Source organism: Buteo buteo, chromosome Z, assembly GCF_964188355.1.
Source record: "Buteo buteo chromosome Z, bButBut1.hap1.1, whole genome shotgun sequence".
Taxonomy (NCBI): domain Eukaryota; kingdom Metazoa; phylum Chordata; class Aves; order Accipitriformes; family Accipitridae; genus Buteo; species Buteo buteo.
Window position 1 is genome coordinate 68,874,231 of NC_134204.1, and position 18,114 is coordinate 68,892,344.

Genomic DNA, 18,114 nt, shown 5'->3' on the forward strand with positions numbered 1-18,114 from the left:
ACCTATGCAAAATTCTTATTGAATTTACACATCATCACCATCTTCATCTCTGCTCCCTTCCCCTCATTAATACCTTTATGTTGCCTTCAGCAGATCCTGTTACAAAATACTCTTCTGTAGGATCAACAGCAATTGCTTTGACTGGAGAATCATGACTCTGGAGTAACTGTTGCTGCTGTTTTTGGCGAAGATCAATTATACATGTAAAGCCTTTTCTGCCTCCAGATATTAACAGCTGATGTTTTGGAGCATATGCTAGTACAGTTGCTCCACTATCATGACAGATAAAAGCTGAAAGCCAAAGCAAAGTAATTTAAGTAAACACGCAGTACTAACTTCAATTTCACAGTACTAACTTTAATTTTCCATCAACCTCTAATGGTTCAAGATGGTAGCAACAGTGACTTTGATGCTGCAATCCAATTGACCACAACCAGTCCATTTATTGCAGTACCATACATATGTAAACCCAGGTTCACATCAGACACCCTGAAGTTGCACAGTATCCTCAAACTAAGCAGTTACAATCTGTATGAAAAAAGAGTATATTTTTTTTTCTATCCTTCTGTAATCACAAACTATTAAGCCTTGACCAGAAACAGCTTCTTTTCAAACTCTCTAATGCTTGTTATTTTAAGGCATATGTTTCCCATAAGAAATGTCCTAAATTACCTGCCCAAATACCTTGTAAGTTTCCACTGGTTATTTCACTTTTAATTTGCTGCTTTTCACACTCGGGTATGCCTACTCCCCCAAACAAGTGGAGGAAGTGAATGAAGATTACAATTACCAGAACAAAGCTTAGTATGTCTGAGACTAGACACTATGAATCCTAACACATGGCATGTAGCACATTGTACTTGTAGTTCAAAGGGTTCTCTAAATTTACATTTAGAAATTCCACGCGTCTCACATGCACTTAAGCATTCACCATACTTAATTACAAGGTGTTCGCAACTCTCCCTGAGCCTAATTCTGTATTTCAGACATTGAAATGTATTTTTTTCCACTGCAACAAAATATTAGTATTAAATTAATGAAACCCTGCTAAATATTTATTACATCTCAAAAAGCATACTTAGAGGAATAATTCTTCTAAAGCATTTTTGTAATACGGTACTATAGGTAACTATAAATGCACATACACACAGAGGAAGCATTTAAAACATTCCACAGTACTTGGCGTAATACACAGAATAAAAGTGCCATAGAAATGGACAACCTCTGAAAGCAAAAATGTACTACTACTACTACAAATATGACAGTTAAGTTAATCTTTTAGTTCCACTTTGAAAATTACTATATAATTTTGAGATCTTATTTGTACATCTGCTTGTTCAATATATTCATAAAAAATATTTTCTAGAAAATATGGTGCATTTTTTCATTTACATACCTTCAGAGAACCATTTTATAATCATGGCTTTTCTGAGACAGAATTTTCACAGAGGCAATGAAATACCTGACAATTCATAAATTCTTATACTCTCCAAACAGATAATGTATCTGCAAGCGCTCAATGCTATCTTTATAGTACCATTATTTTGTCTAACACTTAATTGATAAATTTTGAGTGGAACCTCTCGGATTTATGAGTACAGACACAGCCATAGGAAACTTGAATTGAAGGGTGTGGATGCATATCCTGCAAACGCGTTTCTTGTAACTGTGCTAAAAACTGTAGTTCTAACAGTTATAGCTCTTGTCTTCTCAACATGCTAGTCACTACAAGCAGGAGTTGCTCAGAATCTTAAAAAGGAACAGAAATTACAGATATCTGGCTTTCAAGGGTTGTACTTGTGATGCAAAGATACAAGGTATGCAAAGGAAGGTGCTCATGTCCATCAAACCTATCATTTATATCTAGCACTAAATCATTTCTCAAGAATCTGTTTTTATATTCCTGCTGGTACACTCACACAGGACACTGAAAGATGTTTTACTGCTAATATTAAAATTACTTCCCACAATAACTTTTCCATAAAGACAGACACACTTTTTTTTTTTTTTTTTTTTTTTTTACTGTGATCAAATATTTTGCTGGTTGTATTTTACTTACCATGCACCAAGCTATTTGTAGATGAAACCAAAGTATCCCAAAGACAAATATTTCTGTAGAAAAAAAATCTGTTTTAATTCAGCAACAAATGTTCTAAAGTATTTTGAACACTTGAAAAGTCATTTGAATCTTAAAGATATTATTTCAGGCATAAAAGCACCATAAACAGACTTTCAATGATTACTTTTGAGCAGTTCCCAAATTACTTTCAGTTATACATACACTGCAAGAACATGCCCTCTACACAATCATTCTACAACCGGTTATTCTCATAAAGGATTCATATTGAGATTACAATCTTTCGGTAGCTGAATTCACCTGAATGTTAGCAGGTTTTGCTATTTCTTGATCAAAACTTACTTAAGAAAATAAGTGTGAAATGAAAAGCTATGCACAACTCCCATGTCTATAAAAATAATTTATGACAGGCTCATATGAATAGAATAGACTATCTAAGTTGGAAGGGACCTGCAACGATCATCTAGTCCAACTGCCTGACCAGTTCAGAGCTGACCAAAAGTTAAAGCATGTTAAGGGCATTGTCCAAATGCCACTTGACCACTGACAGGCGTGGGGCATCAACCACCTCTCTAGGAAGCCTGTTCCAGTGTTTGGGGTATCAATCACCTCTCTAGGAAGCCTGTTCCAGTGTTTGACCACCCTCTCCGTAAAGAAATGCTTCCTCATGTCCAGTCTAAACCTCCCCTGGTGCAGCTTTGAACCATTCACACACATTCTGTCACTGGATCCCAGGGAGAAGAGCTCAGCACCTCCCTCTCCACTTCCCTTCCTCATATGGAAGATGAACAGAGGATTTGTTCTTCCCTATAAAACCTCCTTTAATAGGTACACGGAATTTAGCTGTAAACATTGCCTCTCTCCCCCTCCCACAAAGAAAGAAAGCAGAAGTATGTATGTTGCTCTTAAACTGCTTAAGGAGAATCATCAAAAAAAAGGTTGGGGGGGCAGGGCATGGGAAGGAGACAAAACACCCCACCACTTCTTTTTTTATGCATTATCACAGCAGCTCTTACCTGTTGTCAGAAGACAATCCTGCTGTGGCTATCAAAGATGATGAACTGACAAAAACGAAGTCATTGGCTGTTTTGTTATGACACTGCCACGTCTAAAAAAATTACAGTTTAGAAATTATTAATTAAAAAAAACAACAGATTTTGTGTAAGCATGAAATCTTAAACTTCCTCGAGAAGGTAAGCTGTTCTAAAAACAATTTAAAGAACACAGGATATAAAGGTATGTGTATGCCTTCCGATACTCAATTTTTCATGGAAGTATACTTTCCAGTCCTGCATTATTGACAATTGACTAACAACTGATAATTATTTACAAGTCTCAAAGAACATTAAACTTATTTCAGACCTAACATTGCATTTTCTACTCTCCAACTTACTAAATATGATTAGGATTTAAAAACTTGTCTGTCATACGGATCACAGGATAGCAACAATACATAATTAAATCTTGATTAATACTGGTTATCAGCACCATCCCTTCCCTCTCCTACCTATTCTAAAGGGGGAAAGAAATAAGAGAGCACAGCACAAGTTTATGGAAGCAAATTTAGTTTTCAGCTTACCAAATACGGTTTAGGTGAAGTCCCAGTAAGTGGGCAACATTTCCAATTTGTTTGATATAAACTTATATATCCATCAGCATCAACAATTCCAAACTGAAAAAAGATATATTAATTGTAAATACATATGTATATATTACAGAGAAATTATCCACAATTCAGAGAAACTACTTCAGATTTTAAGAATGTGATATTTCTGCTAATTTACAATTATACTGGGGGGCAGTGGTGGGAGAAGAAGGTAAGTACAGAAGCGTTCTGCCATTTACCTTATTTCCTTGGTAATTGAATCTCATTCGAGTTACCCTTGAGTTGCCACCAGACCGAAAACATGTGATCTGCTGTGCATGACCCCATTCAAACATTCTTACACTACCATCCTGAGCACCTGTCAGGTCTGTAACAGAAAATGTTTACATGACTTTTCATAGGTGTTGTAGCAGTTGAGCAGGAAGGTTGCTTCCAAAATTTTAAGAAATCTCACACCAGCTCACAACATCCTCAAAATAACCAGTGCCACAATATGTGCTACAGTACCTGTCATAGGGTAGGAGTAGTGGGTACCATGAAAACTTAAACCTGCGCTATTCAAACTTTATTGAATTGTACTTACTTATTATTTAATTAAGAATTGTATTTAGATGGTACTGAAATATGAAGCTATTTACTTGGAGATAAAAATGTATCTTTCATCCAAATCACAAATAAAATAGAAACACAGTGCTTTTTGCTATAAAAACCAGCACTGTTTCTAAAGGCTAGTCTATATCCCCCAGTACTTTTTTTTTTTTGGAAATGAAAAATAGTTTCAGTAAAATAGGGCTTATAAGCAACTTTTAAAACATATAATAGATTGCTGTGCTAGTATAAAATAACAGCATACTAAGAAACAGGGCCAATAAGTAAATATACAATCTTTAGATAACTTCTTTTTTTAACAGAACTGAACTTACAATATGGTAATGTTGGATGAGAAGCCATTCTTCTGACGTTATTAATAGCCTTCTTGAGCATCTGTTCAACACACAGAAAATAATTAAACACTACTGAACAAAAAGTTACTGAACTAGAACAGTGAGTTGTTTCCTATCAAAATTCCCACTGAAAGCAAGTACTGGGTTTAGAAATTCAGGTAGAAGTCAGTTTCTTCCAAGACTAGTGTAGACGTTAATACTTTTGCAGCTTTACACATCTAGGTAAATATTAACTTTTTGCTTCAGAGATTTATGGATCCAAATATAAACACTCCTTAGACTGCAGTCTTACCTCTTTTCTTGCCAATTCCTTTCTGATTCCATTAAATTTATTGGAATATTCCTGAATATTGTAAGATAAGCAAGAGAGAGGCAGAAGCATGTAAAGAAAGAGGTAAACAAACTTTAACAGAAGTTAAAATTTAACAGAAGTTAAATAGGAATATATTTATTTTCAAGTCTACTTAATTTATTGTCATTGATTGAAAAGTGATTATTTGTGGCCATCCAGTATAAGCAATATACCTAGCAAGTGGTAAATAAAAAAATTCTTCAAAAGCATTTATAATTTTCCAAATACAGATCCAATGGATTTTCTGTAGTGGTTTTTCTTTTTGTTCCTAAATTCCAAACTTTGCTTTGAGCAAGGTACATTACCAAGAATACTGTTTTATTTTGTTGATTAATTCGTTAACTGGAAAGAGTTCAATATACAAACAGAACTGGAGACATTAGACAATTAAGATAAAAAACCCATCTAATTAAGACGTAAGTCCAACCCACAATAGGAAAGAAACGGTAGGGATTTTTCATCAGGGAAATGCATCTGTATTTTCCTTGCATGTCTCTTCCCTTCTTTTCTTTCTATTAATGTACGTCAAAGTTAAGTTTTCATTTTTTTACTTCCTGTTAGTTCTCCTCAAAAGCACATGGCTACTTTGAGGACTGACTCTCCTCAGAAAATTATTGGGATCCAGTTTGCTTATGCATGTATTATTTACCTGAACATTTGAGAAAGAAGAGGGCATAAGTTTATATTTGTGCCAGATGTTAACTTATAACACAAACAAAAGGTTGTTGCCAGAGCACTCACTTTCAACACAGCAGCTTACTACACATCAGAGGCAAGCTGGCACTGAACTACTTTCATAGAATCATTTAGGTTGGAAAAGACCTTTAAGATCATTGAGTCCATCCAAGACTTTCAACTGCTATAATTTTGTACAGTATTTTGTTACTACTTTGTCACTGAAACAGTACATAACGAATCAAGTATTTTAAGTATGCTATTATCCCCCAGCCTCCAATCATATCAGGGTGTCAGCTGGAAGGAGGTATGAATTAAAAAATATTACTTGGTTCATATTGCTAAATATGATCCAGAGTTGAAAAGCAATGTTCTCCAAATTTTTAGTTTGCAAACAAGAAGGAAGAAAAACACTTGGAAGGGAAATAATTTATTTTCTTGCTAAAGTTTCCTGGGGTTTGGAGTAATGGAGTAATTGCAATCCTCTTGATTACATTTTAGAAGCAGACTTAGATCTTTCAATTCTCAAAGCTTTTATTATTTGTTGAAGAGAAAGCCTTATGCCTGTCAGTTACCCAAATTTATTTCCAAACACTTTCCTGAAGATAAAAAAAATAAGATCTTCAGATACATACTTTCCTTTTTTCCTGTAAGTACTTTAAATGACAAGGAAAAAAGCTCAACAGTTTGATAAAACACTGGTGAATAAAACAATATATACGTTATAAGATTTATGACAACACAACAGTGGATGATATTCTTCAAACATCAGTGTATACACAAATCAGTAACTAATTGCAGTACTTCGCTCTCTAAACTTACAATTTATCTCTATGTGTAAGTGAAAGAACAATTATTCATGCTCATTCTATTTCTTCACCAAAATGAAGGGCTGTGTTGAGTTTTACAGCTACTAACTTTTAGCCAGAAGTCATTGGAAATAATCTTCCTTCATTCAACAGATAAGCCTGCATCATGATCTCCTAATGCCTGCTGGATTGCACTTTGGAAAAATGCAAGCTTACAGAAACAGGCCTCTGAAAGACTATGTTAACATAAATCTCTGGTGCAGCATCTCTGATTCAGAAGCCAAGTAACTTTATCAACTGCAAATACTTCCATTATCAATGTAACTGACATTTGATATCGCTAGCCTTCAGTTTGCCCTTAACAATAGCTGATGGCTAGAACACTGATGGCTTTGTTGGAGAGTTGGGTGCTTTGGGCCTAATGTACAGTAAGACTAAAGAATAAAAAAGCTTAAAATCTGACCCACCAGTTATTAAACTGGTGAATATTGGTGTTGGTCATACTGGCTTGGAAGACAAGCTGTTGACCATTACCTGAGATTCAAAGCTGACAGTACATACTATTTACTTCAGTGCTCTCTTAGAAACACCTCCTGTAAGAACTGTGGAAACACACTGTACTGAAGGACATGGTAAGTGAGGAGGCTCACTGCCAGATATGAACTGTGTAACAGGAAACAGTGAAGAAGAGTAATAGAAAAACCCTAGAGCTAATAAAATGTTTTTAACTGCCTGAGTATCAAAAGTTCAATGGCCTCCCTTGCTGATGGAAGTGAAGCAAAGACAACAAGACTGAAAAGCCAGCAATGGTAAAGAACAGCGGACTATATCTACTAAATGGGGTGCAATTTATGGAAAAGCAAAGATGAGAACAAGGATCAAAAGCAGTATCTGAAGGAACAAAGTAACAAATAGTAGCAACAGAAATATTTTGGTGAAGCTGGTTTTCCTCCAGATAAAAGTCCTTCTACAGTAACACTATTTTTTCCCCAAGAATCCCTCCATCTTCCTTCATTTACTTTGTCCTTCATTCAGTACCTTTGTCTCCCTCCCTAATGGACAGGTGTCTTTGTGTGCTGTGGTTGGTTCTCTACTCTGCCGCAGTCAAACAGTATGCCAGACAAAATTTAGGTCTAAATTTTAACAGCAAACGCATTCAACACAAGCATAGCCATATCTCTTCAGGTAAGAAAGTATACAATAGAAAGTCATGTAAGAATAGTTTACATTATTAGATTATGTAATTACTATGTTGAGAAATACACAAACACCCTATATATATATACACACACACACATATAAAAATGGAAGTGAGAGGAGGAAGTGGCAAAGGCATTCAAAAAATACTTGCAGAAGAGACCTGATTGTGAAACCAGTGCTGCAAAACTGGCAAGCAGGATCAGTAGTTCCTAAACAGAAGTGAGTGGCACAATATCCACTTCCATGTGTGGATAACATTATGATTCTTATAATGCTCATTCATATTTACTCCTCCTAATCATCAAATATTTTCAAAAATCAACTGCAATACACATTAACACATGGTTCTTCCATTCTGCCACCAGTTACGGACTTGCTCTGAGCTGTTAAATACCACAAAGTGCAGCCAAGTCACAAGACTTCAGGCATTCAGTTATCAAGGAAAACTCTACACCTATGTGCAGGTAGACTGAGAGATATGGGCGTCTTGTATGACCATTTCAGGCCAATTAATTGGCTCCAAATAAGCATCTCCCAACTAACTAATCAATAGATCTGCATTATGAGGGAGCATCTGTACTGCACAGGAACTAAGCTAAGTATGTCAATGACCAGACTAGAATTATAATTTGATTTGAATTAAATCTGAGCTCATAGCTTTTTGCTCAGGGCCAAGCTTCACTCCAGACACAGAATCTATTTCTAAAAGTAAGAGCTACCCTTGTGCACGTGTCACGTCTATGATACGAAGGATCAATTTGCTCATGTGGCATAGTCACAGTTTACTGGGTGTCCCTCACTCTGTTGCATTTCAGAAATGCTGAACAGTGAAACTGATTATCTCCTCTAAAACATGATCTTTAGGAGCAAGATATTTAATAACACTACTAAGCAGAGTTACAGCAAAATTGCGCAGCACTTCAAAGACGACAGAGCTGACAACAGCTTTGGAGATAAACAGTTGTACATCAGCATGATGGGTAGTTCAAACTAGGCATGAAATTTGTAGCTGGTCCTATTTCTGCAGTCCTGCCTTCCTCATTGTTCTTGTGAAACCAAGAATCCCCATTTCTCCCAAGTTCAAGTTGCTCAGTTTCCAGAGTTTAATTAATTTCATTTGAAGCCTCTGTCCTGCCAGTGAAATCCACTTTAGAAGTTCATTTGCTGTCCTTTCTATAATACAGGCTCATACTAATATACAGTGCACTACAATGGTACTTTGTAGTAAAGCAGAATTTGGTATTTACTTTTAAATAAAAACTGGAATAGTCTGGAACTCGGAATGAAACTTAAGATTATGCTTAAAATAGAAGCTACCCTGATATTTCACACAAGTATGTCTATCCAATCTTTACAAATTTACATCCTGAAATCTCCCGAATATATGCTTTTCAGATACAGTATTTGGCTTCAAGTCATTAAAGGACAATTTAAGCTGTAACTTCTTACCTGAACCCTGATTCTTTATTTTTAAACAATGTATCTTAAGTAAAGAAAGCATATATGGCTTGACTAAAAACTTTGCTTGCTCAGCTGGTCTATCTTCAATTCTGTGTAGTATAATCGGATGATTACAAAAAATTCCAGCTCGTCTTGAATACACAGAAAAGCTACATTTACTTACACGCTAATTGTAAAATATAACCAGCAACACTGAACAGACAGAAGGAGAGCAGTAGATAGAGTACATAAGGCTAATCTTTGACAAGCAACTTACCACAGATGCACCCCTGCCAGTTTGTGTACTACCAAGCCAAGGCATATTGATAGGTGTGCCGGGATTACTATGAGTATAAGGAGTGGTTCCCTGAACATTTACCAGATCATCACGAGCATGTATAACTAAGAAATCATCAGCCCTATAAATGAAACAACATTATAAGTTAGATTGAAAACAACAACATTAAATACCATGCTTTGTTACATTGATTTATACACAGTCAAGCTGTGATATTGGAAACATAGAAAGTATACCCTTTATTTTCTATTTCCACATCATCATCAACCCAGGTATAGATTTGTGTAGCTAAAATCGCAGAAACATCTAATTCTTGAATGTCATGACTCGATGCTATTGCAATGCAGTTCCGATTTGCCTGAAAAAAGTAACACACAGAGAGGCAGATACAAAAGGTATACTCAAAAAGGTGGGTTTTTTTGATTCTCTGGTTATGGTACAGTTCACAAAAACATACGCTTAGTCAATTTATAAAACCCAAATATTTATGTCTACAAATCCATATAGATAAACTGTCTAAACTTGACATTTCTGTCTTAAAAGTTTATTTGCATCTGGGGTAGCATCACACAGTATTTGTATTTTATGCTTCTCTCAAGCAGCTTTAGTTTCTCCTTGCCTTCCTCAGAGGATAAGCAAGACATAACTATACTACAATGCTTGCAACCAAGCTCCCCTCCTCCACTAGTTAAGGTTTAAATAGTTAAACAGGAGAAGAAAAGATGACTTGCTGGTTGTCTTTGACAGAAGAAAAATACTCCTACACACAAGCTTAAAGAAAAAGTATAGGCCACCACTCCCTTCGCTCAATCCATTGTACAACAGAAAAAAGACAACTGGTAGTAGAACTGTTTAATTACAAAAAGATAATTATGAAGTGCTTTAGAGAAGAGAGCGCAAAGAGTAGCAGGATATCTCAACCATTCACATTGGGACTACACCTGGTGGAAGTACAACACAATTAGATTATCCTACCTTCTTTATACTCACCTTATTGACTGCAAAAGCAGTAATGATGTCAGACTCTTTATGGATTATTCTTGCCTTGCCTTCTGGGTATCCACAATCTGTTTCTATCTGTATTTAAAAAGTAAAGCATATTTAAATGCAAACTTCTATGCAACACTTCTTTTTACTGGAAGTACACAGACCAAACACTGGATCATATAAAGTTTCACGTATTTTTTTCTCAATTTTAATTCTAAGAAAACATGACAAATATAACCTGTAATAATTAGGGTAAACCTGTTTCTTGTGTAGCAATCTAGCTTCTCACTGCCCTGTTGAGATTACCACAGCAAGCTTATTGTGTCACAGAAGTCACATTATTGTGTTTGTTCTCAAGCTTTTCAGGAATGCTGAAAACCAGTGAGGCTACATGCATACTTGGGGTTGTTGATAAAAATTGAGTCTTGATGCTTTGTTCTTAAAAAAATTTTCTGAATCTTCTCATGCTCTTAGCAAACACTTTTTGCCACTGAAACTCATGCAATAGTCCAAAAGAAGGTGCAGACAAGATCCTGAGCAGGAAAATAAATTCTTACTTTGTCAGCTTACTTATTCACCATTCTCCACAATTAAATAAATCTGGAATCCTGCACAATCCAGTAACACAAATTTTTTACTATCACCTTTTCTTTTTCCTTAATGTGATCTATTGTTGTATTTGTATCTTGTCTACCTTTTTGTATTTTAGAAATGCATGCAGGTATATGCCAGCACACAACAAAACTCTAAACTCTATCAGCACTGCAGTACTCCTGTTCAAAATTAAAGAGCTCAGCATTGCAAGTATTAATCTGATAGATTACAGACTCCAGTCTGTTGTAGTTACAAAATAATTTTACAGTAAAAAAAAAAAAGGCATTGCCAAACAAATGGTAACATAAAAATTCAAACCTGAACTACAAATATAAAATTTTGTATTTTCTTCAAAACATAAAGAATTATTCCACAACTACTGTTTCCTAGCCTCTCCCCTTCAATTTCTTATTTCTTTGGTCTTCAAAAGACTTAAACAAGGATATTTTAGTTTAAAAAACTAAGATGGTGCTGTCAAAGAACTGCAAACAGTCTTTTTCAAATCTGAAAAGTCTGGGGCTGTTATACACCATGAAGTAGAACACCTATTTTAAGATTAAAAAAAAATTTGATACTCCAGTGTATGCAAGATTGCACAAAACTGCAGTGACAAACAGATCCAGAAACATGATCTGTGTTGTGTGCTGAACAAACCTGCATAAAATCAAGATTATTTTTTCCCCAGTCAGTTCCAATTACCTACTTGCTAATACTACTTCGCTGCATAATTAGTAACAAGGTAGCCCAAGGACATCACAGGGCATTCTTATTTCTGTCTTCTCACTAGTTTTGTAAAAAAAAGCCTGAAGAATACAGTCTTTCTATGCCTAGAAATGCAAACTCTTATACCTTTTTAGTCTCTCATACCAATCTTTTAAGAAAGTTGCTATAAAGTTGCTATATGGGTACATTTGTCACCATCTTAAAACTAAGGCTTAGTGAAAATTTTTGTAGCAAACTAGTATCATGCAACACAAACTGCTCTAACTTCACTTAACCACCTTCACTTATAGGTAACTATTCTAGCCATCTCATACTGGTGAAACGTCCTGTACATGCTATGTTCCCATAGTACTACTGAATATTATTCACCTGGGCAAATCTCAGCCTCAGCTCTTTGCTTGGCATAGCTATGGAATTTGATAATACATATTGTTCTTACCTGGTTGTTTAATCCAGCTTCTAAGATACATTTAGTTTCAGATAGGGTTTATAACAAGCCTAGTTTAACTCAATTTCTTGCAAAACTGAATTTTTAACTTTATTTGCTGTATCAGCAAAGATTTTTTTGAGGGAGATCAGCACCATTTCAAAAAGGTAATATTTCATAATGACGTAAGGTCTAAATAATTTGAGCATTACTACTCTGTACCTTATTGACGATGGGTTCCTCCACCACAGAATTTTTCATGGTTTCACTGTGCTCCTCTAATGACTTCACCAAGGAAAGAACAACCACAGAACAAAGAATAAAGATAAAACATAACACACAAGGTATCAAGGAAATCCTTAATTCCTTGTTGTTTACCCCAACACAGAACAATTGAAACACAACAGCATGTTGCACACACGCACATATGCAATTTATGTAGTAACAGTAATTATCAAACTCTGAGCTCTATATTCAGTACAGAAGACACTGATTTACCTATTCTGCACTAACAGCATCTTGTCCATCTTAGAAGTGAAATTTCTTTGAAAATAAGCAATCTCCACTGACATTTTATCAGCAACCAACAAGAGCATACAAATAAAGCCAACATACCTATGCTGTGTAAAGCTGTCAATGATCCTACTTGGAAACATATAAAGCACATCTAAAATATTCCAAAATATCTTTCCATAGCAACATGGCTGCATTAACATAAGACACGATTAGAAATGGTGCATCTTCAAAGGACAAGACAAAAGGAACAATATTCCTTTTAACTGCAGTCTGTAGTGAACACAATTAGGCACAAATACTCAAAAGAAGCTAATATTCTATTTGGAACAGGACAAAGATTAGCTCATACAGAACTCTTTGCTGCCATGGCTTTAATAGTCATGAATACTCTTTTCCTGCATGTTTAATTTGTTTAGATCTGCCTCCTTCTCCTATGTTTCTGCTACTCCATAGTTCTTCCATAATACAAGTGACTTTTTCAAATTATTGGGAGTAGGGTGAGACAGAAAAGGAGCAACTAAAGAGGGAGAAAATGTGCAAAACTCCACTACAGAACCACAACTTTAAAAAATTTAACTGAATCTGCAACCTGGAATCCAGCTAGACACTGGGACAAGTTGTCAAGGACAGAAATATTAACTGTTGTATGGCCATTTTTCTTATTAAAGTTGAATCATAAACATGATTGAAACCAGTGGATAAACCTAGGATGACTGTGGTAGGGACAAACACAAAGTTTTAGAAGTTTGGCTGATTAGGTTATGTTTTTAATCTTTGAAATTATGAAGTTTGTCATTCTTTTGAGGTGGCTTTTATACTGATCTTAACAAACAGGCTGACTGTAGCTAAATGCTGTTGTCAGTCTACAGTCAAAGACTGATTTTTGTTTTCAATGAAACAATGGACAAAGATTTTTAATATGAAATACTGTAGATTTAGAGTCATAGCCAAGTATATTATCCACTCATGCTCTAGAAAGTAAACAAGCCAGCCAAATAACTTAAGTAAAAGCTCATAGATTGACCTGCAATATTTTATGCATTTTGTATACCATACCAACCTCATTTATGCATCGCTTCTTTGTAAAAATATTTCTGATAAAGGTTTCCTGGACTTCTTCCTGTTTAACCAAGTACTGCCACAGCCTCTTCACAGACAGTGCAACATGACTGTTAGATCTACAGAACAAAGTTGAAATAAATATTTACATCATGCTCATACTTACAAAAGACTGCAATATCTTATATTCTAATCAAACAATAGTCAGGAGAAATGCTGAACCAAAAACTACAGCTCTGTGAACACTGCACAAGACCTATTCAGAAGCATTCTAGTACGATCTTCCTGATAAACCTATGTGTGAGAGAAGATACAAAAGGAAGAAGGAAAAGAACATGTAGCATTTTCACCTCCTATCTTCGGACAGTGAGGAAAAATCTCTTTAAAGAGATCACAGAACAATAAGGTCAGCATACAGATTATTTATTAGTTCACCTCATTCTTTACAACATGAATCATTTCTGTTTATTGCTAGTGAGTGCTTCTATCACATGGACAATGAATGACTAACACTTCCTGCTATGAACACTTCATCAGCTGTGTAAAATCCCTGAAACTACCACGACTTTTCAGTAACAAAATCAGAAGGACTGTAGAATCAGATCAGACTTCAAATGTTTATGCTCATCCCTAGAAACTGTATGCTCAAATAAAACTTGTAAATACAAATATAGCTGCTTATAGCAGGCCAAAAACCATCAAACCCTGAATTGCTTTAAATCATAATTTAAAAATAATGCCAAGCAGCAGATATATGTTAAGATGTTCCTTTTTAATCAACTCAAGTTACTGAAACTAAATATGACAACTGTGACGTATTTTACAAAAGGCAGACTTTCTGTTGATTCTGCCACCACAGGTGTTAATAAGATTAAAAAGGCAGAAATCTGTTTAAGAAGTGACAGTTTAAGAAACTGAGCACACTTTTCTGGCTAAACATGCAATTATGTGGAGTCACAACTATGCAAATATTAAAAATAGTATATATTTCTTCTCTGATTTTAGGAAAAAATACTGATAAGAATGTAATTATATTCCCTCCAAAGGTGGGGCAATTATTTAATTCATTGTCACTCATCCTTAATTATTCTCTCAGGGCAAATTCATTGTTCTTTATTGTCAGCCATAGTGTTTCCACAGAGACACTCAAAACCAGTATGTTAAGCTTCAATAAAAGAACTTTAAAAATGTTGAAAGTTTTGATTGTTTTTCCTGATCTTGCTTTGGACCAGAGATGCACGAGTTCTGATGTGTACCCACAATTTCACAATGCATTAGAGCAAATCCAGAAACTGGCATTATATAGTTATTGAATTATGGTCTACCACATGCACTAACAACATAATGCTTGATGTATATTAAAGATATTATAGTCAGTGTTTATAGAAATTAGACTCACCTGAATGGAGTGTTTGTAGGCTCAAGTAAAGTTTTATGGCGAAGCAACGCAGGACCAGCAGCTAGAGCATCTTCAGAAGCATGAACTGAAATATAATATTGAGGTGGACCCCCATATAGCTCAAGACGTCTGAGAAGAACTTGTTCCCAGCGCTGTAGTGTTTTCAAAACTGCATGGCATATTGGGGAGCTAACTGGAAGCTCTAGAAAGACAAGTAAACAATAATAAACTTTCCTTCTCCATTATAACGTTGGCAAAGATAATCCCACTGCTAGAAAGCTGCAGTATATTTCAAATATCTCCAAAAGTAAGCTTTATTCAAACCTCATCTTCATATTTGCAAGTATAAAAAGATGAACTGCTTTGTACTATCATTGCTAAATACAGGAACAGACTTCTCCAATGCTGATGGAAATGAAATATCATGGAAGAGATCCTCCTGGAAGCTATGTCAACGCATATGAATGACAGGCAGGTGATGAGAAAACCAGCATGGCTTCACAAAGGGCGAATCGTGCCCAACTAATCTGCTGGCATTCTGTGATGGACTGGCTGCACTGGTGGGCAAGGGAAGAGCAACTGATATCCTCTACTTTTGACTTCCGTAAGGCCTTTGACAAGGTCTCACACAACATCCTTACCTCTAAATTGGAGCAATATGGATTTGATGGATGGACTATTTGATGGATAAGGAATTGGCTGAATGAGTGCATCAAAAAAAGAGTTACAGTCAATGGTTCAATGTCCAAATGGAGATCAGTAACTAGTGGTGTCCCTCAAGGTTGAGTATTGGGATCAGTACTGTTCAACATCTTTGACAAGGACATAGACAGTGGTAGTGAGTTCACCCCCAGCAAGTTTGCAGATAACACCAAGCTGAGCGGTGCAGTTGATTTGCTAGAGGGAAGCGATGCCTTCCAGGGGGACGTTGACAACCTTGGGGAGTGGGCGCATGTGAACCTCATGAAGTTCAACATGGACAAGTGCAAGGTCCTGCACCTAGATATGGGCAATCACCAGTATCAATACAGACTGAGTGACAACTGGAGCGAGAGCATCCCTGCAGAGAAGGACTTGCAGATACCGGTGGATGAAAAATTGGACATGAGCTGGCAATGTGCAGTTGCAGCCCAGAAAGCCATCCGTACCCTGGGCTACATCAAAAGAAGGGTGGCCAGTAAGGGTGAGGAAGGTGATCTGCACCCTCTAATTTATTCTCATGGGACCCCACCTGGAGTACTGCATCCAGCTCTGGGGCTCCCAGTACAACACAGACATGGACCTGTTTGAGCAGGTCCAGAGGAGGACCTCAAAAGTGATCAGAGGGGTGGAACACCTCTCCTATGGAAAAAAAGGCTGTGAGAGTTGGGGTTGTTCAGCCTGGAGAAGAGCTCCAGGGAGATCTTATTCCAGCCTTTCAATACTTAAACAGGACTTACAAAAAAGATGGAGAAGGAATAGTGGTTATAAACTAAAAAAGACAGTAGATTTAGATTAGATATAAGGAAGAAATTTTTTATGATGAGGATGGTGAGACACTGGAACAGGTTGCCAGAGAAGCTGTAGATGCCTCATCCCTGGAGAGATTCAAGGTCAGGTTGGACAGGGCTTTGAGCAACACAATCTAGTCAAAGACAGAGGGCTTGGACTAGATCATCTTTAAAGGTCCCTTCCAACATAAACCATTCCATGATTCTATGAAACAAGGAGTAGGAATGATTTAACTTGAATTACAGAAAACTACAGGGTTTCCACCAAGAAATAAATATTGTAAACATTCTTGTATGACTAAGAGGCTAAGAAAAAACTAAGCATGCAGAGACTTCTGCTATCTACTAAGTATTCCTTCTCACCTACTCATCTTACTCACCCACCATATTATTTCATAAATATACCTGTATGATGAACAGTATCAGAACAATTATTCCTAGATCATGGAAAAATTAAGAACTTTTGAACTGAAAATAAAGCTACAACATATATATTATTTAACAAATTACTGATTTTAAATGTGGCTAATAAGTACGAAAAGACAGCTCTGCCGCTTATTACCTGAAAGATCATGTCCAGCCAAAGGGTAGAAAATCTTCAAATTGTGAAGTACCAGCTGAACCATTGCCAATCTCATGAGTGACCAACTAACAAGAAAGCACAAGTCGTTTACTAACAAGAAAATAAATTTCTCACTTATTCAGAATTAGGATATAAATTTAGAGCTTTAAATCACCATTATAAACTGCTAAAAACTACAAATAGTATTTTAGAATATTATAGATACTTTGAATTCAAAAGTGACTATACCATGTATTAATAAAATGAGTAAAATAATCATTGTGAAAAATTAACTACTAAGTCTAGGTAACACACTGCCATGAAATATCAATTAACTGGCATATTATCTCAAAAGTAAAAGGCCAGAAATGCAAGCCTAGCCATTCCAGAACATCTTATATTCAGAAGTTACTCACCTGTATGAATTTGAATTAGAATGCTCTTGATTATGTGAATTTGATGCAAACACACCTCCATCAATGTCTTCATCATCTTCACCACTTTCCTGACTCTCTTCTGAATCATATTCCACTCTACTTTGCGATGGAAGAAAAGGCTAAAAATTGAAACAATGTTCCTTGAGTATCTTCTAGCCAATATCTAGTTTTAACTTATCTTTCAAATAATACAGCATTATAATATTTAATGCTTTTCATAAAAAAGCAGGCATATAATCTTACTCTATTTACTAACACTTGGAGTTTGTACATCAAAAGGGTAACTGTCCGTGAGCACTGTATACTTTAACAGCTTAACTATTTTTTACATTACTCAAAATTCTAATGCCGAAAATGAAAATACTAACAGTTTTCCAATTCTTATTTTGCTTTACTTTCACATCATATATATCAAACCACACATAGGACACACAAGCTTGTTGTTTGTCAGAAAGAAGCCAAAACCACCAGTGTATTTTCTCCCTAATTCTTCCAAGGGCTCAGAGGACTAAAGAACAA

The 18,114-nt window shown here is 35.8% G+C and overlaps 1 protein-coding gene across 6 annotated transcripts in view; it reads right to left on the reverse strand.

Moving 5' to 3' along the window:
- The window catches only part of DMXL1 (Dmx like 1), an 86,114-nt gene that overhangs the window by 4,038 nt on the left and 63,962 nt on the right, over positions 1 to 18,114 (reverse strand). For 2 of the 6 annotated variants that reach the window (XM_075019965.1, XM_075019963.1), the window contains 15 exons: positions 17,575 to 17,714; positions 17,159 to 17,244; positions 15,107 to 15,308; positions 13,709 to 13,826; positions 12,355 to 12,417; positions 10,392 to 10,478; positions 9,638 to 9,759; positions 9,381 to 9,522; positions 4,920 to 4,970; positions 4,607 to 4,667; positions 3,923 to 4,050; positions 3,657 to 3,749; positions 3,094 to 3,185; positions 2,060 to 2,112; positions 74 to 291 (listed from right to left, as the gene is read on the reverse strand). In XM_075019965.1, the coding sequence (XP_074876066.1) occupies positions 74 to 291; positions 2,060 to 2,112; positions 3,094 to 3,185; positions 3,657 to 3,749; positions 3,923 to 4,050; positions 4,607 to 4,667; positions 4,920 to 4,970; positions 9,381 to 9,522; positions 9,638 to 9,759; positions 10,392 to 10,478; positions 12,355 to 12,417; positions 13,709 to 13,826; positions 15,107 to 15,308; positions 17,159 to 17,244; positions 17,575 to 17,714 (1,656 nt within the window). Of the gene's footprint in view, positions 1 to 73; positions 292 to 2,059; positions 2,113 to 3,093; positions 3,186 to 3,656; positions 3,750 to 3,922; positions 4,051 to 4,606; positions 4,668 to 4,919; positions 4,971 to 9,380; positions 9,523 to 9,637; positions 9,760 to 10,391; positions 10,479 to 12,354; positions 12,418 to 13,708; positions 13,827 to 15,106; positions 15,309 to 17,158; positions 17,245 to 17,574; positions 17,715 to 18,114 lie in introns of those variants that run through there. The other 4 variants (XM_075019966.1, XM_075019964.1, XR_012648890.1 and 1 more) reach the window with 3 other exon arrangements.